The sequence below is a fragment of the Asterias amurensis genome, chromosome 3 (genome assembly GCF_032118995.1).
Source record: "Asterias amurensis chromosome 3, ASM3211899v1".
Lineage (NCBI taxonomy): Eukaryota > Metazoa > Echinodermata > Asteroidea > Forcipulatida > Asteriidae > Asterias > Asterias amurensis.
This window is the reverse complement of record NC_092650.1, coordinates 13,202,634-13,227,993: the sequence shown is the minus strand read 5'-3', so window position 1 is coordinate 13,227,993 and position 25,360 is coordinate 13,202,634. Positions and strand designations below refer to the sequence as shown.

The window sequence follows — 25,360 nt, the reverse complement described above, 5'->3', positions numbered from 1 at the left end:
TTTCTCTGTTTTATGAGCAAACTGGTAATTCATTGGGTGAATCCACATTGAGACCCCGATGAATAAGTGCAAACCACTGCTCAAAAAAACAAAAAACAGATCACTGCAGAAAACACTACATAGAATCACAAGCTCAGCAAGGGCTCAATTTTAGCATGTTGGAATCATATTATCACAACAAGTTGCTTAAAGGCAGTTGACACTATTACTCAAAATAATTATTACCATAAAACCTTACTTGGTAACGAGTATTGGGGAGCTGTTGATAGTATAAAACATTAGAAACAGCTCCCTCTGAAGTAAAGTAATTTTCGAGAAAGAAATAATTTTCCACGAATTTGATTTCGAGACCTCAGATTTAGAAGAGGTCGCGAAATCAAGCATCTGAAAGCACACAACCTTGTGAGACAAGGGTGTTTTTTCTTTTATTATTATCTCACAACTCGCGACGGCCAATTGGGTTCAAATTTTCACAGGTTTATTATTTTGTGCAGATACAACAAGTGAGAAGATTGGTCTTTGACAATTACCAACAAAAATAGGTTACCAGCCAGAATTTACAGTAATCATGACAGCGACTCGTATGTCCGATCTTAGCCAAGAAATTAGCTTAGCGGAAAATCCTTGAAAATGGGCCCAGGCCTATATCGAGTTATCAGAGTGAATTACAATTTTGCAAAAAAATGGATTGCGCCATAAGTCAACTTGGGGTTAGTCTAATTCTCTACGATGATCAGACCATCCCATCGCAAGCGGACTACAGTAGGCTTGACTATTTGCTAAAGATTGACCGATTAACACGCCCACTAACTTAGTTATAAAGTTAAGAAGAGTTAGTTATCTATCGCCGACCTTTAGGACAAGCCTATAAACTATAGCCTGACCTGCCCGCCATGATGCCACTGATAATTATTCTCGAATCCAAAGAAATTGTGTTGAGAAAAAAAAGTAGACGAAAGGAATCGAAACATGTTCGAATTCGTCTATAATTAAGCCATTTCATCAGAGTTCTTAAAACACAGACAAACAAACAAACCCCCTCAGTAAACAATGCAAACATAATCCTATTAATTTTTTGATGAACACGTTTTTCTTCAGACACGCACCCTGAAGCTTATCAGTTTATTTTATTACAGGGGAAGAATTTTAATCCGGATTGTAGTGGGTGGGTATTTATTGATGGGCCTTGGTGATAACAATCCAAATTGCTTCAGTCTTTTTTTATTCTGTTAAATTACCAATTCCCTTCACTCAGAATTAGATCAATTTCAAGGATACAGTTTAATATTTTGTTTAGTTTTCTGTTATGTCATAATTTATGGCAGGTTTGTCAGAAGTAGTTAAAGACAGTGGACACTATTGGTAATTGTCAAAGACCAGTCTTCTCACTTGCTGTATCTAAACATATGCATAAAAGAACAAACCTGTGAAAATTTGAGCTCAAATGGTCGTCGAAGCTGTGAGATATGAATGAAGTAAACAAACACCCTTGTCGCACGAAGTTGTGTGCTATTATAATGGTTGATTTCGAGACCTCAAATTCTAAACTCGAGGTCTCGAAATCAAATTCATTGAAAATTACTTCTTTCTCGAAAACTACGTCACTTCGGCGGGAGCCGTTTCTCACAATGTTTTATACTATCAACCTCTCCCCATTACTCTTTACCAAGAAAGGTTTTATGCCAATAATTATTTTGAGTAATTACCAATAGTGTCCACTGCCTTTAAAATATATGTGACAAATTTTTGGTTGTGTCAGTTCTTTACAAGTTTTGTTGACACGATTTTGAGGAGAATTTTGAGTGGCAAAGAACAGAGGGGCTGATACCCGTTGTAACGGCACTTAAAACGATCCATGGGGTGGGGGGGGGGGGGCAATAAAAGACTATAATCTTTTATATAAAACCCACAGAATTTGTTACCTGGCATTAAATTGCATGCTGTTTAAATTTCTATTAGGGGAGTTAGATGATCCGGGGTCGATTTCACAAAGAGTTAGGATAGGACTTGTCCTAGGAGATATACAAATTGCATGGATAGTCCTAAGTTAGGACGAGTAACTGGTCCTAACTCGAGATAAGACTAGTCCTAACTCTTTGTGAAATCCACCCCAGTGACATGTTGTTAATGGACATTCATAGTTTTAAAAGGTATATTTACATGACACTAACAATTAAAATATAACTTGAAGTCAGAGTTTCAGAAATATAATAATAGACATTTGTTTATTTACTGAATATGGTACGACCCCAATTATTAAATTTATGATGAGAACATGATATTTTTATCGTACATAAACAAACATGAACAAAAATGGAAATGGACAATGGCTTGAGCTTTTATACAATCGAATGAAAACAAGATATTACTCCATCAGCTTTGTAGCCAAAACACTATCCCCACACTTACAAATCACTAGACCCCTTGTATTAGCTGCCATCGCTGAGGCCAAACAATGGAAACATGCAACTTTGCTACCATGGGCAGTGCGCCGTATCACCCACTAGCTCTGCATACGTCTGTAACCCCTGGGAGGGAAACTCCGATCCGTGTCTTTGATTGGCTATCATATGCGCACAAAATATGAAACGCTGTGTGTCTTCAAAAAGCTCCATACGCCGAAACGCGTGCGTATAAAGATGTACGTATTCACATTTTTTGTCACGCAACACTGAATGCCAAGGCAAGTTAATGACTTTTATTACACACATTGCATCCAGCGTGTGCGCGACTAACGCCCAACACAGAATGGATCAACCACAGGACTAATGTAATATCCCATATTTGGATATTTTGGAGTTACACTTCCAGGGGGTTATGATCGAGCAAGGCATGCTGGGAAAAAATGGCGCGGCGAGATCGATCACTCCTAGAAACGAGGTTGAGAAACGTGTACACGCCCAGCCCTTCGCTCGTCCCCAGCTCCTTGCTTTAACCAAAGGCGCTGGGATGGGCAAACGCATCATGCACGCTCATCGTTTTAATAATGCGCAGTCCCATCATGCATCGCACTCACACTGCACCGTTATTTTTATGCACTGTACGCATGACGTACTTCCTGAACAAGAATCTGTTCAAGCGATTAGCCCATCCCAGCGGTCCTGGATAGACTGGCCGCTGGGGCCGAGCGAAGCCCAGCCCACAACTCTCAGCCAATCAAAGCTCTCCATCGACCCCCAGTGAGGGGGATAAGATAAAGTTGTGTTAGAATATTTGACATTTTACAAAAATAAAGGCCCATGTTTTACTTGAAACGGTAAATAGATAATACATTATGTAAAGAAAGTGATATAACATTTTAAAACACTGAAGTTGTCATGATTAACAGTTCCATTACATTGTCTGTGAATGAACAACAGTTGGTGCACAGAAATCACTGGTGACAAACATTCTTCAAAAGTTTAGGGCCATTCAACTGAACACTGAAGTGCTTCATTTGGGAAACCATTTCAATTTAACTATTCATTTCAATTTCCTTGATTTTCAGTTAGTTTTAGGGTACAGTCATCCATTCTCTGAAACAATGAGACTGGAATGAAGTTATGAGAAATTATAAAGTATAAGTACTACCAAACCCTCAGTTCCAAACCCTTTTTTTCCCCCTGGTTAGGCCGCCGGTGATCTTCATCAGATTTTGTTGATATCTTTGTGAACAGTTGTTGAAGGAACACGTTGCCTTGGATTGGTCAAGTTGGTTTTTGGAAAGCGTTTGTAACCGTTTGTTATACAATGCATATGGTCAGATAGATGTATAAAAAGTAGAATACATTGATCCACACACATTTGCCTCGAAATTGCGTGGTTTTCCTTTTTACTTTGCGAGCTAACACGGACGGCCATTTTTGTGGGAGTCAAAAATTTGACTCCCATAAATGGCAGACCGTGTTTGTTGACAAAGTAAAAGGAAAACCACGCAATTTCGAGTGGTACTTGTGTGTATCATTTTATTCTACTTTTAAAATACCTTTCTAATCATATGCATTCTATAACAAACGATTACATACACTTTTCAAAGACCAACTCGACCGATCCAAGGCAACGTGTTCCTTTAAATTCTCTGTTGATTTGTTCTATTCAACACAGTACAATATTTCAAACAACATAGTTCAAAAAGAGTTTCATACCTGATTGAATACATATCTAGTAAGAAGTCTTAATTGGCAATGATAATTTATGTATTAGTCGACTGTAGCTGATAAAGGAAGCAACATTATTAATTTGCAAGCTCAGTTAAGGTGAGTAATATTATTAATTATAAATATTAACAGTACTTAATAATGGTATTTTTGTTCAATTACATGAAAAGGTACAATAAAAAAAATCCCCACAACACATACAGCACCCTTAGAGCCAATTCTCAACAAGGTCTTCATGATTTTACTCTGTTGAATACTAGTTTGTGCCAACTTGTAACCAACACTCAGTGGTCACAAGTATTTCAGTCTCAGTATGAGAAAGGACTAAGAGAAGTTTATTATTTGAGATGTGTCAGATGAAGGCTAGAATGGAGACAGACAACATTATACAATTGTTCAAATGGAATGAGGCAAAATACTGAGTGTAATACCTGGGCCCAATTTCATGGCTCTGCTTACCGCAAAATTCTGCGCTTACGATCGCGATTCCCCGCTTACGTGCAAGCGCCGAATTTCTGCGCTAGCCTTGTAAGCATAGAATGCCTAGAAACGTGAAGTACGCACGCGCAGAAGCCCAAATTCGCGGCTAACCCGTGAAATACGATTGCCGTAAGCACAGAATTCCCTGCTTCCGTAAGCGTCGATTCTGTGCTTACGGTAAGCAGAGCCATGAAATTGGGCCCTGGTAAAGCCCGGTTCATACTTCCTGCAAATGCGAATGCGATGCGAATTTGATGTGAATTTGACGTCACAACCCCTTTTTTTGCTGCAATATTTGCAAGAGAGTTGAGCACAGCTCAACTCAGTGCGAACTTCGTTGTGAATTTGTGACGTCAACATTTGTATCGCATTCGCATTCGCAGGAAGTATGTTCCGGGCTTAACACTGTAAGGCAACACTTTTTCACACACAGATTGAATTTATGAATGTCAAGAGAGTCAATTACGCAGGGAGTGACAATCAGAGAGTCATTCACTTCATTAGAGAATCAATGAATCTATCATTAAGAGATTTAATTACTAATCAGAGTCATCAATGACACCAGAGCGTCCCTACAGTTTGCGCACATGGACTCGTTGCTTGGTGATTGCAGTCTCTATGAGATTCTTGCATATCATAATTGAGTTCAGAATGTGGAAAAATTAGTTTTTTTTCTCTTCTATGCTTTTTCTAACTTTCTATGGATGCTTTAAGTATCCCGAGGAGGAGATGTTGATAGTTTTTATTTAATTTTGGAAGAAAGTATTTAAAACACCTTTTTAACCATTAAAATCTAATTGTAGGAACAGCAATCCCCAAGACAAGCGCTGATGGACTAACCAGCTGTTTTCCCACAACCCCCTGGCTATGTGTGCAATTTAACTTAGACGTGTGGACAGATGCCCCATTACAGGGTGAAATAGCAGGTCCAGTGGTTTTTGTTTCTAGGGTTGGCAGATTAAAAACCAATTGGTCGGTGACAGCTGTCACTTTGGTGACTTGTTCCGGGGTATAAGAGAGTCAAGAACTCTAACACAGTAACTGACCCTCATAGAGTTGCTGACTCGGTCAATATCTCGAGTCTATCAGAGAGTCATTGCGTCTGAAAGAGAAAATGACTCTAAGAGAGTCAATGACTCAATCATCAGGGGATTTAGCTACTAATCATAAAGTCAAATTTACAAAATTCATTGATGACTCTATAAGTGAGTCAATGACTCTAACAGAGTCACCAACACTAACAGAGTCATCATAACTAACACAGTCACTTACTCAGTCACTATATCTACATGTATCATCATAGAGTCATTGACTCTGAGAGAGCCAATGACTATGTGAGCATAAATGACTCTATGAGAGTCAATTGAATCATTGACTCAAACCCAAACTGACTCATCACTGAGATTTTAAAAGAGAATAAAGCCCAGTTCATACTTCCTGCGAATGCAACAGGCGAAGCGAATTTATCTGCGTCATAAAGGGAAATGGAGCGCGTACCGAATGCTGTGTCACCCAATTTCCCTTCCCATTCGCTTTCGCAGGAAGTATGAATCAGATTTTAAGAGGGATGGTGGTTGCAAAATGTAACATATAGAAAAAGACTCATAAAGTAAGAAGCCACTTTAGTGGAGTTGACATCAGTTGAATCTATAGTAGATTTTATATGCTATGTTCTACAAGAATGGTGGACTTTTAAGACGCTAGGTGGCCAAATACTTTACCAGGTAAATCCATTGTTCTCAGTTAAGTGCGCATGCCCAGATCTACGTAATCAATGGAAATTTACCTGGTAAGTCTGCTGCCACCTATCAAAAGTCTTCAAAAGTCTGCCATTACAAGTGATATGGAAGCAGTTTAAAAGTCAGAGAGTGAAATGTAACGAGAAGAGAGAACACTGGGAGAAAAGAAGAAGCGTGCACATGTAAAAATCAGGTAGGTTAAGCAAACAGAAAAATAAGCCCCCCTAAAACTTAGGTACCTAGAAGACAATGACTTAAAGACAGTAACACTATTGGTAATTACCAAAGACCAGTCTTCTCACTTGGTGTATCTCAACAATATACATAAAATAACCAACCTGTGAAAATTTGAGCTCAATCGATTGTCGAAGTTGCGAGATAATAATGTAAGAAAAAAGCACCCTTGTCACACGAAGTTGTGTGCTTTCAGATGCTTGATTTCGAGACCTCAAATTCTAAACTCGAGGACCTCAAATTCTAAACTTGAGGTCTCAAAATCAAATTCGTTGAAAATTACTTCTTTCTCGAAAACTACGTCACTTCAGAGGGAGCTGTTTCTCACAATTTTTTATACTGTCAACCTCTCCTCATTACTTGTAATCAAGAACGTTTTTATGATGATAATTATTATGAGTAATTACCAATAGTGTCCACTGCCTTTAAGCAAACAGAAAAATAAGCCCCCCTAAAATTTAGGTACGTAGAAGACAAGGACTTAATATTATATACAAAACTTATGAACATATAGTAAAAGCATAAAAAAAAGCTGCACAATGTTCAGTGTTCCTTATGATTTCATAGAAAATACCAGAGTCAGGAATTGCTCGTATCCAATCTCAATCCAACCATTGCGGTTTGTGTCAAAGGCTTTGAAGGAGTTTGTCAAGGTCTGTAAAAAAACAAAAACAAAAAACAATTTAGTCATACTGAAATAAAAACTTTTCACAATCAAAGATTTAGGTTTATGCGAACAGTTTTAAAAGAGACTTCTGAGCTTGTAAGGTTGCAACAGACTTACCAGGTAAATATATGTTCCAATAGAAATGTGCTCAGAAATATGCAAAACAATTGGGCCCAATTCCATGTGACTACAGAATTATGTACTTACAGCACCCTGTAAAAATATGTGCATAGTGAGGTGTAAGCGTGCCATTCCGCAGTAACAGGGCCATGAAGTTGGGTCCTGGTGTATCTGCTACCATGGAGGAAGGAAGAGAAGGAGCTTGAACGACCCGCAAAACCGCAGAGTAACAAATGAATACCCTGACAATGCCCCTGTCTGACCAGTGGAAAAAGATAGGAGACCTCCAGCTGGACGGCCGATTAACGAGTGGGATTAGATCTCTTTGTACAGAACCTGTGGTACCGCCGCTCTGCACCGTTGCCTTCGTGTAAAGTTGAATCATTGGAGACAAGAATTGTGAATACACACATTTTCATTGACCATGTGGTGTTTACTGGGAAATATCATAGCATATTTTTACATTTTTTGCAACTTTCTGGTCACTAGCGGTGGATCAAAATTTGGGTATAAGCACACGAGGGTGGTTGGTATTCAATTGTGTTCATCGTTTAGGTGTCCGGTAGAGTCCAAAAATGCTATCGCGTCTCAAACAAAGTAGTTTTTCCTTTATTACGACATACAACGCCATAGTTTGGTGAAGAACCAAGTGCGCACGCGCAAACTCACACACGGCAGGTTTTGTTTGTGTAAGGTATGTGGTTGATTACAAGGTGTCGTTAAACGACCGCGGTACCACGAGTTCAACTTTTAAAGTCCCTTCGTTCGAACTCCTTCTCTTCCTTCCTCCATGCTGCTACTACCTTGTGACACAAAGGCTCCCAATTGACCCTTTGAACAACGCGGAACACACCTCCTAAAGCAACTTTTTGTCCACCATGACAGGGGTCAAAGTAACACTTGTGGGGGTGCTAAACACACATATTTTGCATGACTGTATAAGCAACGAGTGACCTTTGGTGAAACTTTCTGATCAATTGGAGGCGCTCGTCATAGTGGCAAGCAGGGGGTAAAGACATAATTTGGGCTGCAAGTTGTACCATACCATTCATTTGTGCATTATTTTCTTCTCAGGGAGGGAGGGGGAAATGTGCAAGGGTTCTGGATGGGCAGCGGGTACTACTCAGGCTTATGAGCTACAGTGGATAAGTTTACTTAAAAAGCCATTTTCACACGGCCAAAATGTAGCCAGGGTCCTTTGCTACCAAATTTACGAGCATGGATTGTTTATTATTTTGTTATCACTGTGTGGGACTGATTTTGTGAGCTTTCCCACTGAAGTTAAAAAACTAACAACCCTTGCGCGACATGAGAGTGATATGACGAATTGGTAATCCTGATCACCTTGATTGGACAAGATGGCACCCACAATAGCATGCGCTGTATGGGCATTTTCACCTAGGACGTCGTTCAATAAACAAGGGTTCCTTTCACACGATGATGTAGCCCACGTCCTGGGTCAAAACTTCCGCCAGTGTAAGATTTTGTTGTAGGTCCAGACCCCGGACAAATGTAGCAATGTTGGACAACATTTGACAAGGGACCCTGGACACTCCAAATTTGTTTGTCCTTTCACACGAGGTGCATTTTGTAAAATCTTAGAACCATGCTACAATTTAGCAAGGGACCCTTGCTAAATTGCTCTCGTGTGAAAGGGGCTTTAGGTTAATTATTTATACTTGCCTGAACACCAAGGAAGTGAAGATTAATGAAATTAAGGAGAAAGAAATAAAAATTCCAATACAAAACAGATGCACTGACCTGGAGGGTAATACAGCATTGGATAAAGTCATCAAAAGCAATAGAGCCTTTGCCTTGTCGATCAAACTTTCTTATGAGCAAAGTGAAGAAGCGATCTGAGAGACGAAACCCTGAAAGTATAAAAATAAGAAATAAAGCCATTACATACATGTCACACATCCTCTCATCAATGGTAAACAATGCCTTGTTAGTCATGTTAGTGTTTAAAGGCAGTGGACACTATGTAATTACTCAAAATAATTATTAGCATAAAACATTACTAGGTAACCAGTAATGGGGATAGGTTGATGGTATAAAAACCGTCCATCTGAGGTAACGCAGTTTTCGAGAAAGAAGTTATTTTCCACGAATTGGATTACATAAAAACAGCAACAAAAATTAGGGCATGCAGATATTATTTGTGTTTTACTATTACATTGATGTGTGAATCAAAAATCCACATAAAAAATCAATATGCCTGTGGAGTTTTTTCACTATTGGGAAAGTACCCAAACTACAGTGCTTAAAGGCACTGGACACCTTTGGTTATTGTCAAGGACCAGTCTTCTCACTTTGTGTATTCCATGCATCAAATGACACGTCTGTGAAAATTTTGACTCAATTGGTCATCGAAGTTGCAAGAGAATAATGGAAGGAAAAAACACCCTTACTGAGTACTGAGTATACAGTGCTAACACACATCGGTGTACGGGTGAAAACCAAAATTAAAAAACACCCTTGTTGCACAAATGTGTGTGCTTTTAGATGCATAATAAAGGGCTTCAGGTCTGAAGTCTTTTAATATTTGGGAGATGAGATGACAGAGTACTGCATTAAGCATTACCAGAATGAAACTGATAAGGCCATAACTACCAAGCAGCTCCAGGGTTAACAACTAAGTTTGATTTCAGGGCCCAGCTTCATAAAGCCAGTAAGCACGTAACTTTGCTAGCACAGAATATTATTGCTTAGCTGGAATAGGTTTACCACCCAAAATTTCGTTAAGTTTGCATTGTTGTGGCTAGTGCCCAACTCAATTTTTGCTTAGCAAAGAAAATTTGTCTAGCAGTATTTTCTGCTTTAAACAACTTTATGAAATTGGACTCAGGTGACATCTCTAATCTTCTTATTGCTTATGGCTAGAATCAGTGGCCTAATTAATTGATGTATTATGGTTTGACGAGGGAGAAGAGCGAAAGATAAAAGAAAAACTTAGCAAAATAATTTAATTGTAAATCAAAGCGATGTTTCCTGCAGACTGTAGGGAACAGAACATGTACCCCTACAAAAGATGCTCCAAAAAAATATCACTTTTTATTTTTTATTTTTTCATTTTTATGCAAGTCGCCAGACACACAAGGCCTGAAGGCCACTTCTGGGTGTGGGCTACAATTAATTTTTCACCTACTCCTAGGGCTGAAACAGGGTTACCCCTTTTAAAACCCATACGGATGTAGGCTTGGGTATCATCAGTCCGAAGCCTGGACGGAAGAGCGGAAAGCACTACCTCCCCAACAATAGCAAGTGTCACGACCGGGACTCGAACCCAAACCCTGCTGATCAAACACCAGAGCTTGAATCCGGTGCTCTTAACCGCTCGGCCATGACACGCCAAGATACAATAAAGCTTGATAGGCATTTACCAAAGCTGACGATGGCATTTTGCAGCTCATTCTTATCAATGGATCCTGAGTTATCTCGATCGTAGCTCCTGAATGTGGTCTGCCAGTCTGTGATGTACTTCCACAGTGAACCAAACTCCTGGAAGTTAATATTTCCACTGTGGTCTCTATCGAACATTCCGATCATCAAGCGAACAGTTTCTGGGTTGAAGGGTGTCCATGTTCCTGTACAATAAAGAACACAGGGTTCCAGTTTGAGTAAAAGTGAAAACTTTGCGTTTCTGGATGATCTGAGGAAAAAGACAATTATGGGATTTTATGAATTGGCACACACAAGTTAAGTATTGGCATCATGAAAACATTGGGTTGGATTTTGATTATTAATGCTGGCCTTGTCAAACCACAAAAGTAAAATATATGTGGACAGTGTTGTAGCTAGACCAGTTTTAAAGGAACACGTTGCCTTGAATCGGACGAGTTGGTCAAAACAAAAGCGTTTGTAACCGTTTTTTATAAAATGCATATGGTTGGAAAGATGTTTTAAAAGTAGAATACAATGATCCACACAAGTTTGCCTCGAAATTGCGTGGTTTTCCTTACTGTGCGAACTAACATGGTCGGCCATTTATGTGAGTCAAAATTTTGACCCCCATAAATGGCCGACGTGTTAGTTGACGAGGTAAAAGGAAAACCACGCAATTTCGAGGCATGTTTGTTTGGATCATTGTATTCTATTTTTACAACATCTTTCTACCCATATGCATTTTATAAAAAACGGTTACAAACGCTTTTCAAAGACCAACTCGACCGATCCAAGGCAACGTGTTCCTTTAATGGTGGGCAATAAATCAAATTTTGTTGGAAGTCTACCAAGGGCAAGGGATCAACAAAATTATTTGTGTTTAATTATGGGGCCATTATTGCTGAAGTGGAGCCTAGGTTTCCAAACTGTTTATGTTATGGGGCCATTCAATAATCATGAGTAGAATTATCTTTTGACTGTTCTTTCTCTGTGACATTTGATACTCCTTATCATTAGCTGTGTCTAAGATCAATGCAAAGTGGACAATAGTTGAAATCTGTGCTGGGTGGCACCTTGTATTTTCCTCAAAGTGCTTGGCAAAAAATGTGAGTCCTGGGCACGCACGCCCAGCACCGCCCACCGTGGCTACAACACTGAATGTGGACTATAACAAATGTATAGGAAAAAAACAAGGAAGATAGTAGTAGCAAATGCATTTGAGCTTTCATGTTAACAACTATGCTTCGACAGAATTAAGGGGACAAGACAAGAGTACTTATGTGAAATACAACACTATAAAGTTACGGTTGAATGAATTCAGGTGTAAGGTTGGAGTAGGTGATTAAAGAGCATCAATTCTTAAAAGTGGGACAGGAAACCATTGTCTTTGATCAATAAAATTCAAGTTCTTGATAATCTTTGGTTCAGCAGCTCCCCTTTCAAACCCATCTCCGAATGCTCCCTGCTGAACAATGGCCAGTACCTTACAGAATTGGACGAACTGCTATGGACTGCCCATGTTTGCACGGGGTAAACAATGCATGGGATGTTGCATTCAAAAGAATTAACAAATTGTACCAGTTGGAAAACAACATAATGTCAGTGCTAGGCAGGCACTAGATTCTTCACATTTTTATAATATCCTTAATAAATAAGTAATTTTTAAGCACATTTTTTTCATCAAACTACTGCAATTTTCCAATGTATCTGATTCTCTCTGCTCACACATACTAGACCGTGTTTTTTAAATATTTTTTTATGCAAGTCGCCTGACACACAAGGCCTGAAGGCCACTTCAAGGTGTGGGCTACAATTATTTTTTCCAGAGGCCGTTGCCAGCTACTCCTAGGGCTGAAACAGGGTTATCCCTTTCACAGTCCATACGAATGTAGGCTTGGGTATCATCAATTTGAAGCCTGGCCGGTAGAGCAGAAAGCACTACCTCCCCAATTTTATGTAGCAAGTGTCATGACCGGGATCCGAATCCACACCCCGCTGATCAAACACCAGTGCTTGAATCCGGTGCACTTAACCGCTCGGCCATGACACTGCCACAAAGTGTAAGCCCAAACAGTTTGCTAGAATCAAGTTATAAACTAAACTGTGGTGAGCACAAATTACCATTTGATAGAGCTTGTTGAAGTTCATCCACTGAAATGGCTCCACTTCTGTCTTTGTCAACCCTGCAAAGAGTTCAAAAATTAAAACAGTCAGAAGACTCGGTCCATACAAAATTAAGGGAATCAATATGTGGTGAAGAGGCTAGTTGTTTAATCCCAACGAGGCCTGGTTCTTGATAATTTTACCGAGACGAGGTAAATTATAAAGAACCAGGCCTCGGCGGGTTTAAACCACTACATGCATGTAGTTGAAAACCGATTCAACACACTTTGATTCCCATGGAACAACTGTCCCGGCCGTTGCTATCGACCAATAGGAATGAAGAAACTGTCTTATAAGCACAGACTGCAAGCTCGCGTGTCACGCCCATGTTTCAACACTTTTACAATTAATTTATAAATACAGCCCGCCACATTAGATTTACCAAGTCCTCTCGGTAGCGCTTCAACTGGCACTTCACAGGGTTTGGGTTAGGGTTAGGGTTAGGGTTAGCCCTGTATTCTATAGTTATATTACTCCTGAATAAACCATTGCATTTTTTTAGTTATTATAATTTAGTTAATATTTATAAACCATTAGGCTAACAGTAACAAATTTAACTTTCAAAAATGTAACTAAATATACACTGACAGGTACTTCAGAGTGTTTAATTAAGTTAATGTCTAACTCACTTGCTGAATACATTCCAAAGGAACTGTTGCTGCTGTTGATCTGGAACTGCCATTTCGAAACAAAAACAAACACTCGAAAGCAGAAAATGAGCTCTCTAAACCCCGAGTTGAATCAATAAGAAATCACAACACTAAACTGCCCTTGTTCCTGAACTTCAAACTACACATATCTAAGTTAAAAATGCAGACACATTGAGGTATCAGACTAAATAGTCAGACACCCATTTTTCTGGACCAAGCCTCTTATCTTGAACCTGTGTAAGAAGGTGCCAGACGTAATAGGTAAACAGTGAACTGGTTGAAAAAGAAAAGACGGTAGTTTTCCATTTGTGAGTAGGTCAGAAAAACAAATACATGTATAGTGTCAAAATTGAGTAAAGAGTACAAATGGATGAGTTATCTCTTCGCTTGAAGTCAATAACTGTAGGTGTTAGAGAAGTCTCGTTATTTTGCCTGTGTTGTGTGGCTACGTATTTACTTCGTGTCCGCCACAGCTACAGCATTGAACCAGCATGGCGAGTTGACAGTGACCAGTCGTTGTATGTGAATGGTCATTACGCACAACAATGGGAACTTATGTGAGTGAATTTTTTTATATACAAATTGAGCATTTTTAAACTCACAAATTGTGTGATTGCCTCGTTTGGATATACAAGCGGAAAGAAAATAATGTATAGTTTTATTTAAAAAACAACATTAGAATTAAGATGAGCCTTCAATTTCAAAATTCAATTTTTCAATTAAGAATTATGCAAGTGCAAGTGATTAAGTGGTATTTTGATTAATAAGCTATGTATGTTGGTTACACATGTTACAACATAAAATGGATAATTTTACACACAAATATATCATTACTTCGTTCATACTGCACAGATTAAAAAGATATATGTAGGCCTGTTTGCGAACTTGAATATATATTACACAATTACAAAAATAGCTTAATAACATTATTAAACAGTATATATTTGGTTTGCGGTAACACCATGTGTGTATCTACTTGCCAGGTAGAGTTGTTCTTAGGGAACTGTCTTGCTTTATTCTACCATATTCTACTGCCGAGGAGTAGATAATCGGAGGTTCGGGAGACTTCTCAGTTCTGAAAAGAACTGTCCTGATTTATAACTATTACCAGGGCGGATGGTATAGAAATTTGACTGGACTACTACTTTAGCTTATAGGATCGTAATAACTGTACTGCCGCGGAGTCAGTTCGGAATTGGTCTCAACGTTTCGACTAGCTTGCTCTAGTCATCGTCAGGAGACTGCCCTGGTAATAGTTATAAAGCAGGACAGTTCTTTTCAGAACTGAGAAGTCTCCCGAACCTCCGATTATCTACTCCTCGGCAGTAGAATAAAGCAAGACAGTTCCCTAAGAACAACTCTACCTGGCAAGTAGATACACACATGGTGTTACCGCAAACCAAATATACATTGATACCCCACCATGCAATGCCTCAAATCCTATATTATTAAACAGCTTAAAAGATAAGTCAAAATTATTGAAGCATTATGTTTATAGGACGTGCTGAAAAAAACACCTTTTTTTCTTTAAAATGCACTATTTCACCTTTCTAAGACCAATGGCGAACTGCAAGACAGCCCACGCCCAACTGGTATGATAATTGGCTGGTCCTACTATTTGCTGTCAACTTGTTGCCAACAGCCGTCAACTGGCCGTCAACACAACCACTACGCAAAAGGCAGATATGGATTAGTCTTGACCCAAGATGTCGACCACCAATTAACACAAAGCGCAGTATATAAAACACCCCAAATGGCAGGCCAAGACTTTTGACATAGCCAAACGACATCTAACGTAGACTGTAAACCTTTCAGGAACTAGGAGGTGCATGTACTCGCCGCTACTGACTGCAATGCTTGGCAAGCTGTCCTAGTAGGAGCCGGTCCAGGGGATAGAACAGGTTCTTTGTAATGCACCCTACAGAGTGTAACAGGGGTGTAATTACAGGACAAGAAGTGTCTCTGCTGTATGTACTTCAAGAACTAAACTGGCCATCCTTTCAGAGTACAGGACCGATGCACTCAAAGTCACCTGACCATGATGTACATCACCCACTACACAGTGTCACAGCGACATTGCCTGGAACCAATACCTCACACCCATCCAACTACATCAACTTAGAGATCACAAATCCTGTTTCGTCACCCCTTACACTAAGTCTTCAGTGTACACTGACTACCCCTTCCCATGTTTTCAGGACTGGAACAGTCTTGCGGTAAACCCAGTGTGAGACAAATATCTCAATGCCTTCAAACTCGCACTGAGGGATCATTGACATGTATAGTTTTGCAGGATGTTCACCATAGGATCATATGGAAATATTAAGTTCATTCACTTTTGCTCTCACATTTGACTTTGCTACTTCCATTGCATTCAGTACTTTTGCAGTAAGTTTTGTGTGAATATGGATGGGCTTTTTATAAGGCTTCATTTAGCCTTCATTATGCAGAGCCCGAATCTACAGGTAAAAAGGTATACAGGTATTCAGGTATCGTCAACTGAAGTAGTTCGTCAACACCATCCTTTTGTTTTAATCTCACTATCTGAACACATTTTTCCACTTGATGGCAGTTCTTACTATTTTACTTGGACCTGTGCGCAACACGCAGTGGATCTCATCCTCACACATTTGAGGCAGTACTTCTTAAGAGAGGAAGTTGTTTGGTTAATGCTTCAGTTTTTGCAGTTTATGTCTATGAGAATAACCTCCATTTGTTGTCATGTGATTCTCTTTCAGACCCTCTGCTCTTGTTACTGATGTTGAAAGCGATGAATTAAATGGTAAGAAACCAAACTTGACTGCTTAAAAGAATCTAAAGTTCAGGCCTTCTTATTGTCTGTTGCTAAGACATTTGTGTCAAATGTGTGTACATCGGCTGCAGGCACGACAACATTTTTGCTACTTAAAGGCAGTGGACACTATTGGTAATTGTCAAAGACTAGCCTTCACAGTTGGTGTATATCTCAACATGCATAAAATAACAAACCTGTGAAAATTTGAGCTCAATCGGTCATCGAAGTTGCGAGATAATAATGAAAGAAAAATTACCCTTGTCACACGAAGTTGTGTGCGTTTAGATGGTTGATTTCGAGACCTCAAGTTCTAAATCTGAGGTCTCAAAATCAAATTCGTGGAAAATTTCTTCTTTCTCAAAAACTATGGCACTTCAGAGGGAGCCGTTTCTCAAAATGTTTTATATAATCAACCTCTCCCCATTACTCGTCACCAAGAAAGGTTTTATGCTAATAATTTCTTTTAGCAATTACCAACAGTGTCCACTGCCTTTAAGCGCAAAATATGGCATAGGCCTACATTTGTGTGTAAGTATACCAAAATGAAAAAAAATCATATCACTTGTATACATGTAGTTGTTAAAGCCATATTGCAAAGTCCAAATCTTCGGATTTTAGTACATAAACACCAGCTTGATACATTTTTATATGCACCTGTGGTTGTTATTAGAGCCAGTTTGTGTCAGGTGGGTGTGGCTTACGTGGAATTACATCACACTGATCAAAAGGGTAGCAGTGTTTCTGATTAGCAGAGTGTGGGTTTGAATCCAGGCAGTTAACCATTGCTTCGTCCTTCAGGTGGGATGTACATTTTTGTAAAGTCGTTGGTCCGATGTGTTGTTTAATGCATTAAAGAACCCATGTGCACTTATCGAAAAAATAAGGGGCTCGTCCCAGTGTTCCTGGCTGTGACTGTTGTATGCGCCATAGCACCTTGTAAACCCTTATGAGGTGCTAAATGATTGGGTCTCAGAATTTATCACTGCAATAACCTATCTTTCTGAAAGTTTGTAATATACTCAGCCCCTTGAATACCTTATTTGGTAGGTACGTGTGCTATAAAAATTTGATATTATTATTATTATTAATATTATTATTTTATTTCAGAACTTCTTATTGTGACAAAGGAACCCAACCTGCAGCTTCTTAAGATTCCCAAGCATTCTCAGCAATCTAAGGTGCTCCCTTTTATGCAACTTCAAAATGAGGTAACCTTGGTTACAGGGAATGCTTCCCTTAGTGACAGACAACCGAAAGCATTAGCAACGGGCTATTTGGAGCCGTACCAGTCTATGCTGCAAGTCCGGAAACAGGTTAGTACTGAGGTTAAGCTGTATTTATTTTTTATTTTTTGTATGAGAGGTTGCCTAAGATTGCCGGACAGCCACTTCAAGGTGAAGGCTACACTTTAGCAGAAAATATTGCTTAACAATTTCTGCTTACCCGAGTTCTGTGAATAAATACCACAGGCATGTTACTCGGGTGAGATTCAAACCCACGACCCTTACAATTCTTATTTCTTTGTTATCGCAAGGGTCGTGGGTTCGAATTCCACTCGAGTAACATCCTGTGATATCTTTCACAGGACTCGGGAAAGTACTGAGTATACAGTGCTAACACATCAATGAATGGGTAAAACCAATATTAATATATTTTTTTTTTTTTTTTTACCCATATACACCGATGTGTGTAGCACTGTATACTCTCCCGAGTCCTGTGGAAAAAAACCCAGGCATTTTTACTCGGGTGGGATTCGAACCTACAACCTTTGCAATTCTAGAGCAGTGTCATACCAACTAGACCACAGAGATTGCCCGGTAGCTAGAGGCAGTTTGAATCCTATGTTTTTACCAGCGGGTACTGCATCGGGATAAAGAATACTATTTTTAGGTTTTTTTTTTACCCATAGACACCGATATTAATATTCTTTATCCCTGATGCAAATTTAACGTCTCTTATAATTTCTGCTTAGCGAGAATGAGCAGGATACCGATCCCAGGTGGTACATGTTACATGGTATTTTGACTTATAACCATAATCAGCTGAGCATAATTTTGTTGTGCTTAGCCATTTTTTGTTGGTCAATCAGTTCTATGAAATTGGGCCCTGATGTTTCAGTTGATAAAATGGGACTTTCTGACGGCTGCAGATATGGTACCTGCCGTCGATTTCACCAAACTCTTCCTAACTTAGGATTAACATTAGGACTTGGGACAAGTCCCAATCCTGCACTGTAGCATGCAGACCTTAAGATTAATCCTAATCGAGATAAGACGAGTCCTAACTCTTTGTGAAATTGACCCCAGGCAATTTTCCATGCTTTACGTAGTTCTGAGCTTGCAGAAACTTCTGAAAACAATGTTTTTTTGGTAAGTCTGTTGTCACCTGGTGGCCAAAAGTCTCCTGAATCGAAACATGTAAGGAGAGTCATGATTCTTGGCCAAAGCTAAGTCGTTACGTTTAACTGATATTGACACAATTCCACTCAAGTAAATATTTTCTTTGTTGGTTCATTATTTGATTTATTTTATAACAGGTGATAGTTGTTGTTACTGCTGATTGGACTGTCCTGTGTTTTGATCATAATCTCAATCTACTGTGGGAAACCAAGCTAATGACTGTATCTATTGAGAGATATTTTATCAGGTAAGAACAACCACTTGCTGAACTACTTAATTATATTTTAGTATTTTAGTAATGAATCTTGACACCAGCGTCTGCCACACTCGCCATTTTGGGAGTTAAAAGCCAGGTTAAACTGGTAAGTCCGTAAACACTGCATCACTTAATAATGTGCACTGCACTTTATAATACACACTAGGGACATCGACTCCCAAAATGGCGCAACCAAGATTATGATGATGTCATCGGGTGATTTGGGTCAGTTGTATTAAATAAATAGAACAAGATTTGTAGCCTGTGAATTCACACTCGATGAAACCGGAAATTTGAGACCAATACCTAAAAGCCTAATTCCCTATTATACACCACAAGTTGTGTAATGCCTCCTGGGCGCAGGTGTGTTTCTCATATGAAACTGACAAAGGAGTGTTTTTAATTATTAACATAATAACATTTTGCAACAACAGCTGTACAAAATGTCAAGCTTTACATGTGTACACAAACAAGGATGCTCGAGTCAATATATAAAGCTAGCTCTATAGTCACACCTAACTATGCAGCTGGTTCTCCTGTACCTGCATATGCATTATGATGAGTTCAATAAGGTATTAACTTTGATTCCACAGAGAGATATCAGTACAGGTGACTAGTCATATTGTTAAAGCTGATGATGGTGGATTGGTGATTATAGGAGCTAGCCTAGGAGACAGATATCACAAGGAAGCTAAACCTCAGTGAGTATGGCTAGCCTGAATTGATTGCTGTGGTTGTTAGCTACAGTAATAAGATTCATAGTTTATTAAAAACATTCAAATTAGTTGCCATAGCCAAAATTACATTGAGTTTACAAAATTTACAGTTAAAACTATAAAATTATACAGACAGATCAACATTGGGTTTTGGCATTAAAAAAGAGGCGGCATAAAAAGCACACAGGAATTCACTTAGCGAGTGAGTAGAAAAATATTAGTGCGGGGAGGTGGTGCTTTCGGCTCTACCGGCCAGGCTGCGAATTGGTGATACCCAAGCCCTGCTGCTTCATATCATTGTTGCGGTTTTTATAATTGTTATTATCATAATTATTGTTTGTGTTTTTTACTGGATCAAACAATTTCGGTGGCTTTTACTCAATGTGTTTGATTGATTATATTCATCTTTTTACTTGTACTGTACATGTATCTTTATTGTTTTATGATCATACTTTATGGATTTTTGGGGTTAAAATTTGTTGTTGTTGTAAAGCGCCTGGGAGCATTTTTAATGGATTTGGCGCTATATAAATGTTTATTATTATTATTATTATTACATTCATATGGACTGTAAAAGGGGTAACCCTGTTTCAGCCCTAGGAGTAGGTGGCAATGGCAAAAATAATTGTAGCCCACACCTTAAAGTGGCCTTCAGGCCTGGTGTGTCAGGCGACTTGAATAATAACAAAAAGAAGAAAAAAAAAGTGCCCCCCCCCCCCAAATATAATATTTGCGGTCAAATTTCAAAGCTTTTGATTAAGATCAGGCCTAAAGAACCTGGCAGGTACCTGCTGGATGTACCTTTGACTTTGCTTGCAATAATACCATAGTACGCATATAATACTCCAGTGTGCTTTATTAGTCTGGTAGTTGTGCTTCAATGCATATGCGACCACCACCAGATGGTGGACTGTACTTTCACGGAAGAAGAAGAAGAAGATAATTACAGGGGACCAGTGTACAGCTTCCTGCGTTTTTTTTTTTAGTTCTATGACGTTGGCTCCTGTTAAGTTTATCGTCACTTCAACTCACAATTTTTCTGTGTGAACGCGGCTGGATTTCACAAAGCACCATTAGATTCATCTAAAGATCAGTTGGCAGTGTTACCATAGTGATTTGTATTGTGATATCGCACTTTGCTGAGCTATTAAGATCGATACACACTTCAGACTAATCCGAACTCTTTGTGAAATCGAGCCAAGATGATTTTGTTATCTCCATTCTCAAGAAATTGACTCAAAATGATTGTTTTGTGTCCAGGCATGATCACAAGAAACCAGATCATCGCCACGTTCATAGAGAAGAAGAGGATGAGGAGGAGGACCAAGATGAAGAAGGACAGAAAGTAAGAATTCTTATTTACATTCATCCATCTTGTGTGCTGTCATGGGAAAGCTCCATCAGAAACTATATTTCACCATTGGGTGGGTTTGTATCCAAATTCAAACCGGGGACCTACATGTATGACAAAAGGGACAATGGGTCCACGGTTGCTATCACAAAGGAATACATTGAGGTTCACGGCTGCTATCACAAAGAGTTGAACAAAGGAGGGTGTTTACACACTTGTGTGTGTTTACAAGTGTGTTTACATTGGGTGTATTTTTAATTCTTGCATTTAAAAACTTTATCGGTTAATTTCGCTTGTATGTAAAGCGCCTGTGAGCATTTGTCTTTTTAATGGTTTGTTATTATTATTATTACTACATTTAATTAAACTTATTGGAATGGCAGTTAATCTGCCCAGAGCAGTCAGTAGCCCAACTGGTTTGTGCATGATCCATTTAAGTCCACTGTTTGGTAAAGGAATTACATGAAGATACCAGGTGTGAGTTGTCAGATGAAAATGATGTTTTATTCTAGCCTCTATCTTTAGAGCTTTCCCGTAGTTCACATTCATATGTCCAATGCGAATATCTTTTCTACCAAACTTGTGAATTTTATCAAGGCAAAAAAAACAAAACCATCCATTATTAGATGGTGCGGTTTTTATAAGAAAATGCATGAAGATAACTAACAGGTGTAAGTTGTCAAATGCAAAGGATGACGTTTTAATCTATAGCCTCTTTCTTTAATGGCACTTTCCAGCAGTACACATTCATATATGTTCAATGCATAAACAAAATACAAAGCTATGTATCTTTATCAGCAAGTTTGTAAATCAAGGCAAAAAACAAAATCATTCCTGTTAGATGGTGTGGGTTTGATTCATAAGTAAATGCACACAAAATCATAGCAGATTTTTGTATGGTAGATTTTCTTTCATGGTTTTAAACTAAATGTTTTATCTTTAGAAAGCTGAGCCTGTGGTGAATCATTTCTCTACATTTGCACTGAGTGGTCACGATGGCTCCATCAGATGGCATCATTTACCTGGTGACTTTGGAGAACGTACTATTACACAGGAGGTATTGAGCATCAATTTCATTATTTGTGTCCCAAAGATTTCTTATGTTTTCCATGTTCAATCCTTTAGGTGCTTATCAGTCTTTTTCCAAATGCCTTTCATGGTAGTTTGATATCGTTCATTCAAATGTATGCCAGATTAACAAAGTCCAGGGGAGAAGATATGAGACAGGGGACCAAGCATTCAGTCATCTTGCGCGTAAAGTACTTGCGGATGTGTGATAGATTACGTAGCTGAAAACGAACACCTTTGCAAATGGAGGAAATGTTGCTATTGAGGGTCATCCCTGAATCAATGACAGCACCCAGGTTGTGGCACTTCTCCTTGGGGGTGATCTCCGAATCTCCAATATTGATGGGTTGTTAGAAGAGATCTTCCTCTGTGTACTTCGATCCAAAGAGCATGAATTTTGTTTTTCCATCATTCAGTTTGAGGTTATTCTGCTGACATCCATTCTTTGACATCTGACACACATTGCTGCAAGCAGTTTAGTGCTGAAACCAGGTTGTCATCTGTTGGGGAGAATGAGATGAATAATTGAAAGTCATCTGCATATGAGTGGAAGTTGATGCCATGCGAACGGATGACAGCTGCTAGTGGTTGTGTGTAAACAGAAACCAAGAGCAATCCTCCAACAGAGCCTTGGGGGACGCCATGTGTTAGAGGTGTTGAACCGATATATTGTGCCATTGACTGAGATACACTGATGACTGATGACGCTAAGATAAGAACTAGACCATTTCAGTGCCAGTGATGCGACGCCTAAAGTCTCTAGCCGCTCAGCCAGGACAGAATGCTTCATGGTGTCGCATGCCGCTGAAACATCGATTAGAACCAGTGAAAACACCCTACCATGGTCCATCTCTCGCAAGATGTGATTTGTCGAACCCACTAAGACAGTCTCCACGCTGTGGTTACTCCGATATGCCGATTGGTAGTTATTGAGTAACTGGTTGTCATCAAGATGATTAGTGAGCTGAGAGAATGTGACACGTTCTGGCGATGGATTTCGAGCACTGTTGTCCTTCCATTGTCTCTCCCTTTATTTCTTGACATGCTTTCCTTGAGCTATATTATTGTTGTACCAGCGCTTGATACAGATAGCTTTGGTCTTCACAGGAGCATGTTTGCTTAGGGTTTCAAGAACAATGGAGTTGAAGCTGCCAACAGCAATGTCAGGGTCATCATTGTCACACTGCTGAGCGATTCCCATTTTGTGAAGATCTTTTTAAAATTTCAGCAATTCAATTGATTTGAAATTCCTGTAAGTGATCATCTTAAGCCCTGGTTTGGGTTTAGAGAGAGGAAGGTCGCAGAGAATGGCTGATGAGTGGTCGGAAATTCCCCCACTTACACTTACACTTACAATTTGATGGGAAATGGTAGGCTATGCCTTTAAATACCCCATATCTTTCCAATGTCTATCTAGCTTGTTTTTGAAGGCATTTGTTGATTTTGCTCAAATCACATACTTTGGGAGTTTGTTCCATTGGTTTATTACTCTCTGCGAAAAGTAGTCAGATCTGCACTTTAGTGACTTGTCTAGTCTTGGTTTGAACAGTTTCAAACTGTGTCCTCTTGTATCTGTCTCAGCCCGATAACTTGAAGATTTGAGATGGTTTTAATTCCTTTACATTAGAAGATCCAAAGTGTTGCTGCGCGTATGAGTAGGCCCGGTGACATCTGTCGGAAGGCCGTAAGACTGAATGAGATCACGAAATGACGATGATAGGGTATTATCCTCATTCATGTGAATATTAGGATCTCCACTGATGATCAGAGATCTTGGCAGCAAAAGATACTGGTCCAAAAGGGTAGAAATATCCTCTAGTAAAGTGCTAAAAGGGAATAAAGAGCCCCCATGGGCGATATATCACAGCAACATTGGTAGAGCTAGCATCGGCTGTGATGGAAGCTTGGAGTAGTTCAAAAGATTTAAGTTCCGCCAAGGAAGAGGTACTGTAGTCCAAACATTGAGGTCAGTCCTTAAGAGTAGTCCAACACCTCCTCCACGCCTTGTCGATCTTGGTAATCAAATAAGTAAATAAAAATATGCACACCATTACTTCACATACTTCTTGAATTTAGGTTCCATAACTACTCTTGCAAGTATCTCTTTATTCGAGCATTGAACCAAAAATATACACATTTTTATATTTTATTTTCTTACAAATATTGTATTATTTTCTCTGTTTTCTGTAGGAGTTATTTTCAGCCCATCACTTCAAGCTTGCCCTGCGTAAGGGTTTAAGTCACGCAGGGGAGCAGCAGTGGAATCAGTACACTCATGCCATCCTCAAACAATTGGTAAACAATACTGTTGTTTTATCCGCATAGAGCTACATGTAGGACTAGACCTGTTGAAGTCTACTGAACACAGACTCATTTTCGTCCTTTGGATGGGACGTAAAGCCACTGGTCCCTTGTGTTATGAACCCAGTGCACTTGTCGAAAAGAGAAGGGGTTCGCCCTGGTGTTCCTGCATATTGCGCCACAGCACCTGAGTAGGTCTGTAAATTGAAATGTAGTCCCACATACCTTGCAGGAAATACTGTATGTTACAGCACCTTGAGCGTCGCTGATATGCGCGCTGTACAGGGTGTTTAAAAAAAAGTTTAAATTTAGAAAAAATGTATCCCAAATGGATTTTTTATTAGGTTACAAAAATCTGGCACTAAGCATCGATGGACCAAGGTTCTAGCTTTTTAATTTTTACCAAATCAATCCTCAGCTGTTCCGCATGAGTGGGCACTAGCTTAATACTTATATCGGATTTTAACAGGCTTGAAAGTGAAAGGGTTTAAACAGAATCAAACACCGTAGTAGGGAAGGTGAGGTATGTGATTTGTTGCTCACAAAAGTCCTTGATTTTTAAGGGTTTGAAGGACTTTTTCAAGTTCTAGGCTTTGTAATATTTAAAGCTACATCTTTTGATTTTAGAATAAACTTTTACATATAATGTTTTTTTTTATCTACATTATGAAACAGAAGTGAATCTTTGCATTTAAACAAAAGATTTTTGTGTTAAAACATTCCTAGAATTAGGTATTGCTTTTATAAGTCACTTGAAAAATATATGATAACAGTCGGCTTTGCTTTCACTTTCACACAAAGTATGTCAAGGAATATATTAGCTTTGCTCCTCTGCTTGTTTAAAGGCAGTGGACACTGTTTGTAATTACTCACAATAATTATTAGCATAAAACCATACTTGG

The 25,360-nt window shown here is 39.1% G+C and overlaps 2 protein-coding genes across 2 annotated transcripts in view; one reads left to right on the top strand and one right to left on the bottom strand.

Moving 5' to 3' along the window:
• Positions 1 to 1,845: 1,845 nt before the first annotated feature.
• LOC139934988 (programmed cell death protein 6-like) lies at positions 1,846 to 13,695 on the bottom strand. Its single transcript, XM_071929427.1, has 5 exons — positions 13,553 to 13,695; positions 12,882 to 12,943; positions 10,760 to 10,963; positions 9,138 to 9,247; positions 1,846 to 7,244 (listed from the first exon to the last, which is right to left on the bottom strand). The coding sequence occupies exons 1-5, from the start codon at positions 13,603 to 13,605 to the stop codon at positions 7,143 to 7,145; spliced, it is 531 nt and encodes a 176-aa protein (XP_071785528.1). The 5' UTR covers positions 13,606 to 13,695; the 3' UTR covers positions 1,846 to 7,142.
• Positions 13,696 to 13,865: 170 nt separating this feature from the next.
• The window catches only part of LOC139934969 (uncharacterized), a 32,216-nt gene continuing 20,721 nt past the window's right edge, over positions 13,866 to 25,360 (top strand). Inside the window, exons 1-8 of the mRNA XM_071929404.1 lie at positions 13,866 to 14,130; positions 16,312 to 16,355; positions 17,475 to 17,680; positions 18,904 to 19,013; positions 19,616 to 19,723; positions 20,999 to 21,083; positions 22,033 to 22,146; positions 24,348 to 24,452. Of these exons, the coding sequence (XP_071785505.1) occupies positions 13,940 to 14,130; positions 16,312 to 16,355; positions 17,475 to 17,680; positions 18,904 to 19,013; positions 19,616 to 19,723; positions 20,999 to 21,083; positions 22,033 to 22,146; positions 24,348 to 24,452 (963 nt within the window). The 5' untranslated portion in view covers positions 13,866 to 13,939. The remainder of the gene's footprint in view (positions 14,131 to 16,311; positions 16,356 to 17,474; positions 17,681 to 18,903; positions 19,014 to 19,615; positions 19,724 to 20,998; positions 21,084 to 22,032; positions 22,147 to 24,347; positions 24,453 to 25,360) is intronic.

Coding starts and splice junctions, on each gene's coding strand:
- LOC139934988 (XM_071929427.1), bottom strand. CDS start 13,605: ATGGCAGTTCCAGATCAACAGCAGCAACAGTTCCTTTGGAATGTATTC. Junction 9,248..10,759: donor AAATGCCATCGTCAGCTTTG/GTAAATGCCTAT, acceptor TTATACTTTCAG/GGTTTCGTCTCTCAGATCGC. Junction 7,245..9,137: donor AATGCTGTATTACCCTCCAG/GTCAGTGCATCT, acceptor GTTTTTTTACAG/ACCTTGACAAACTCCTTCAA.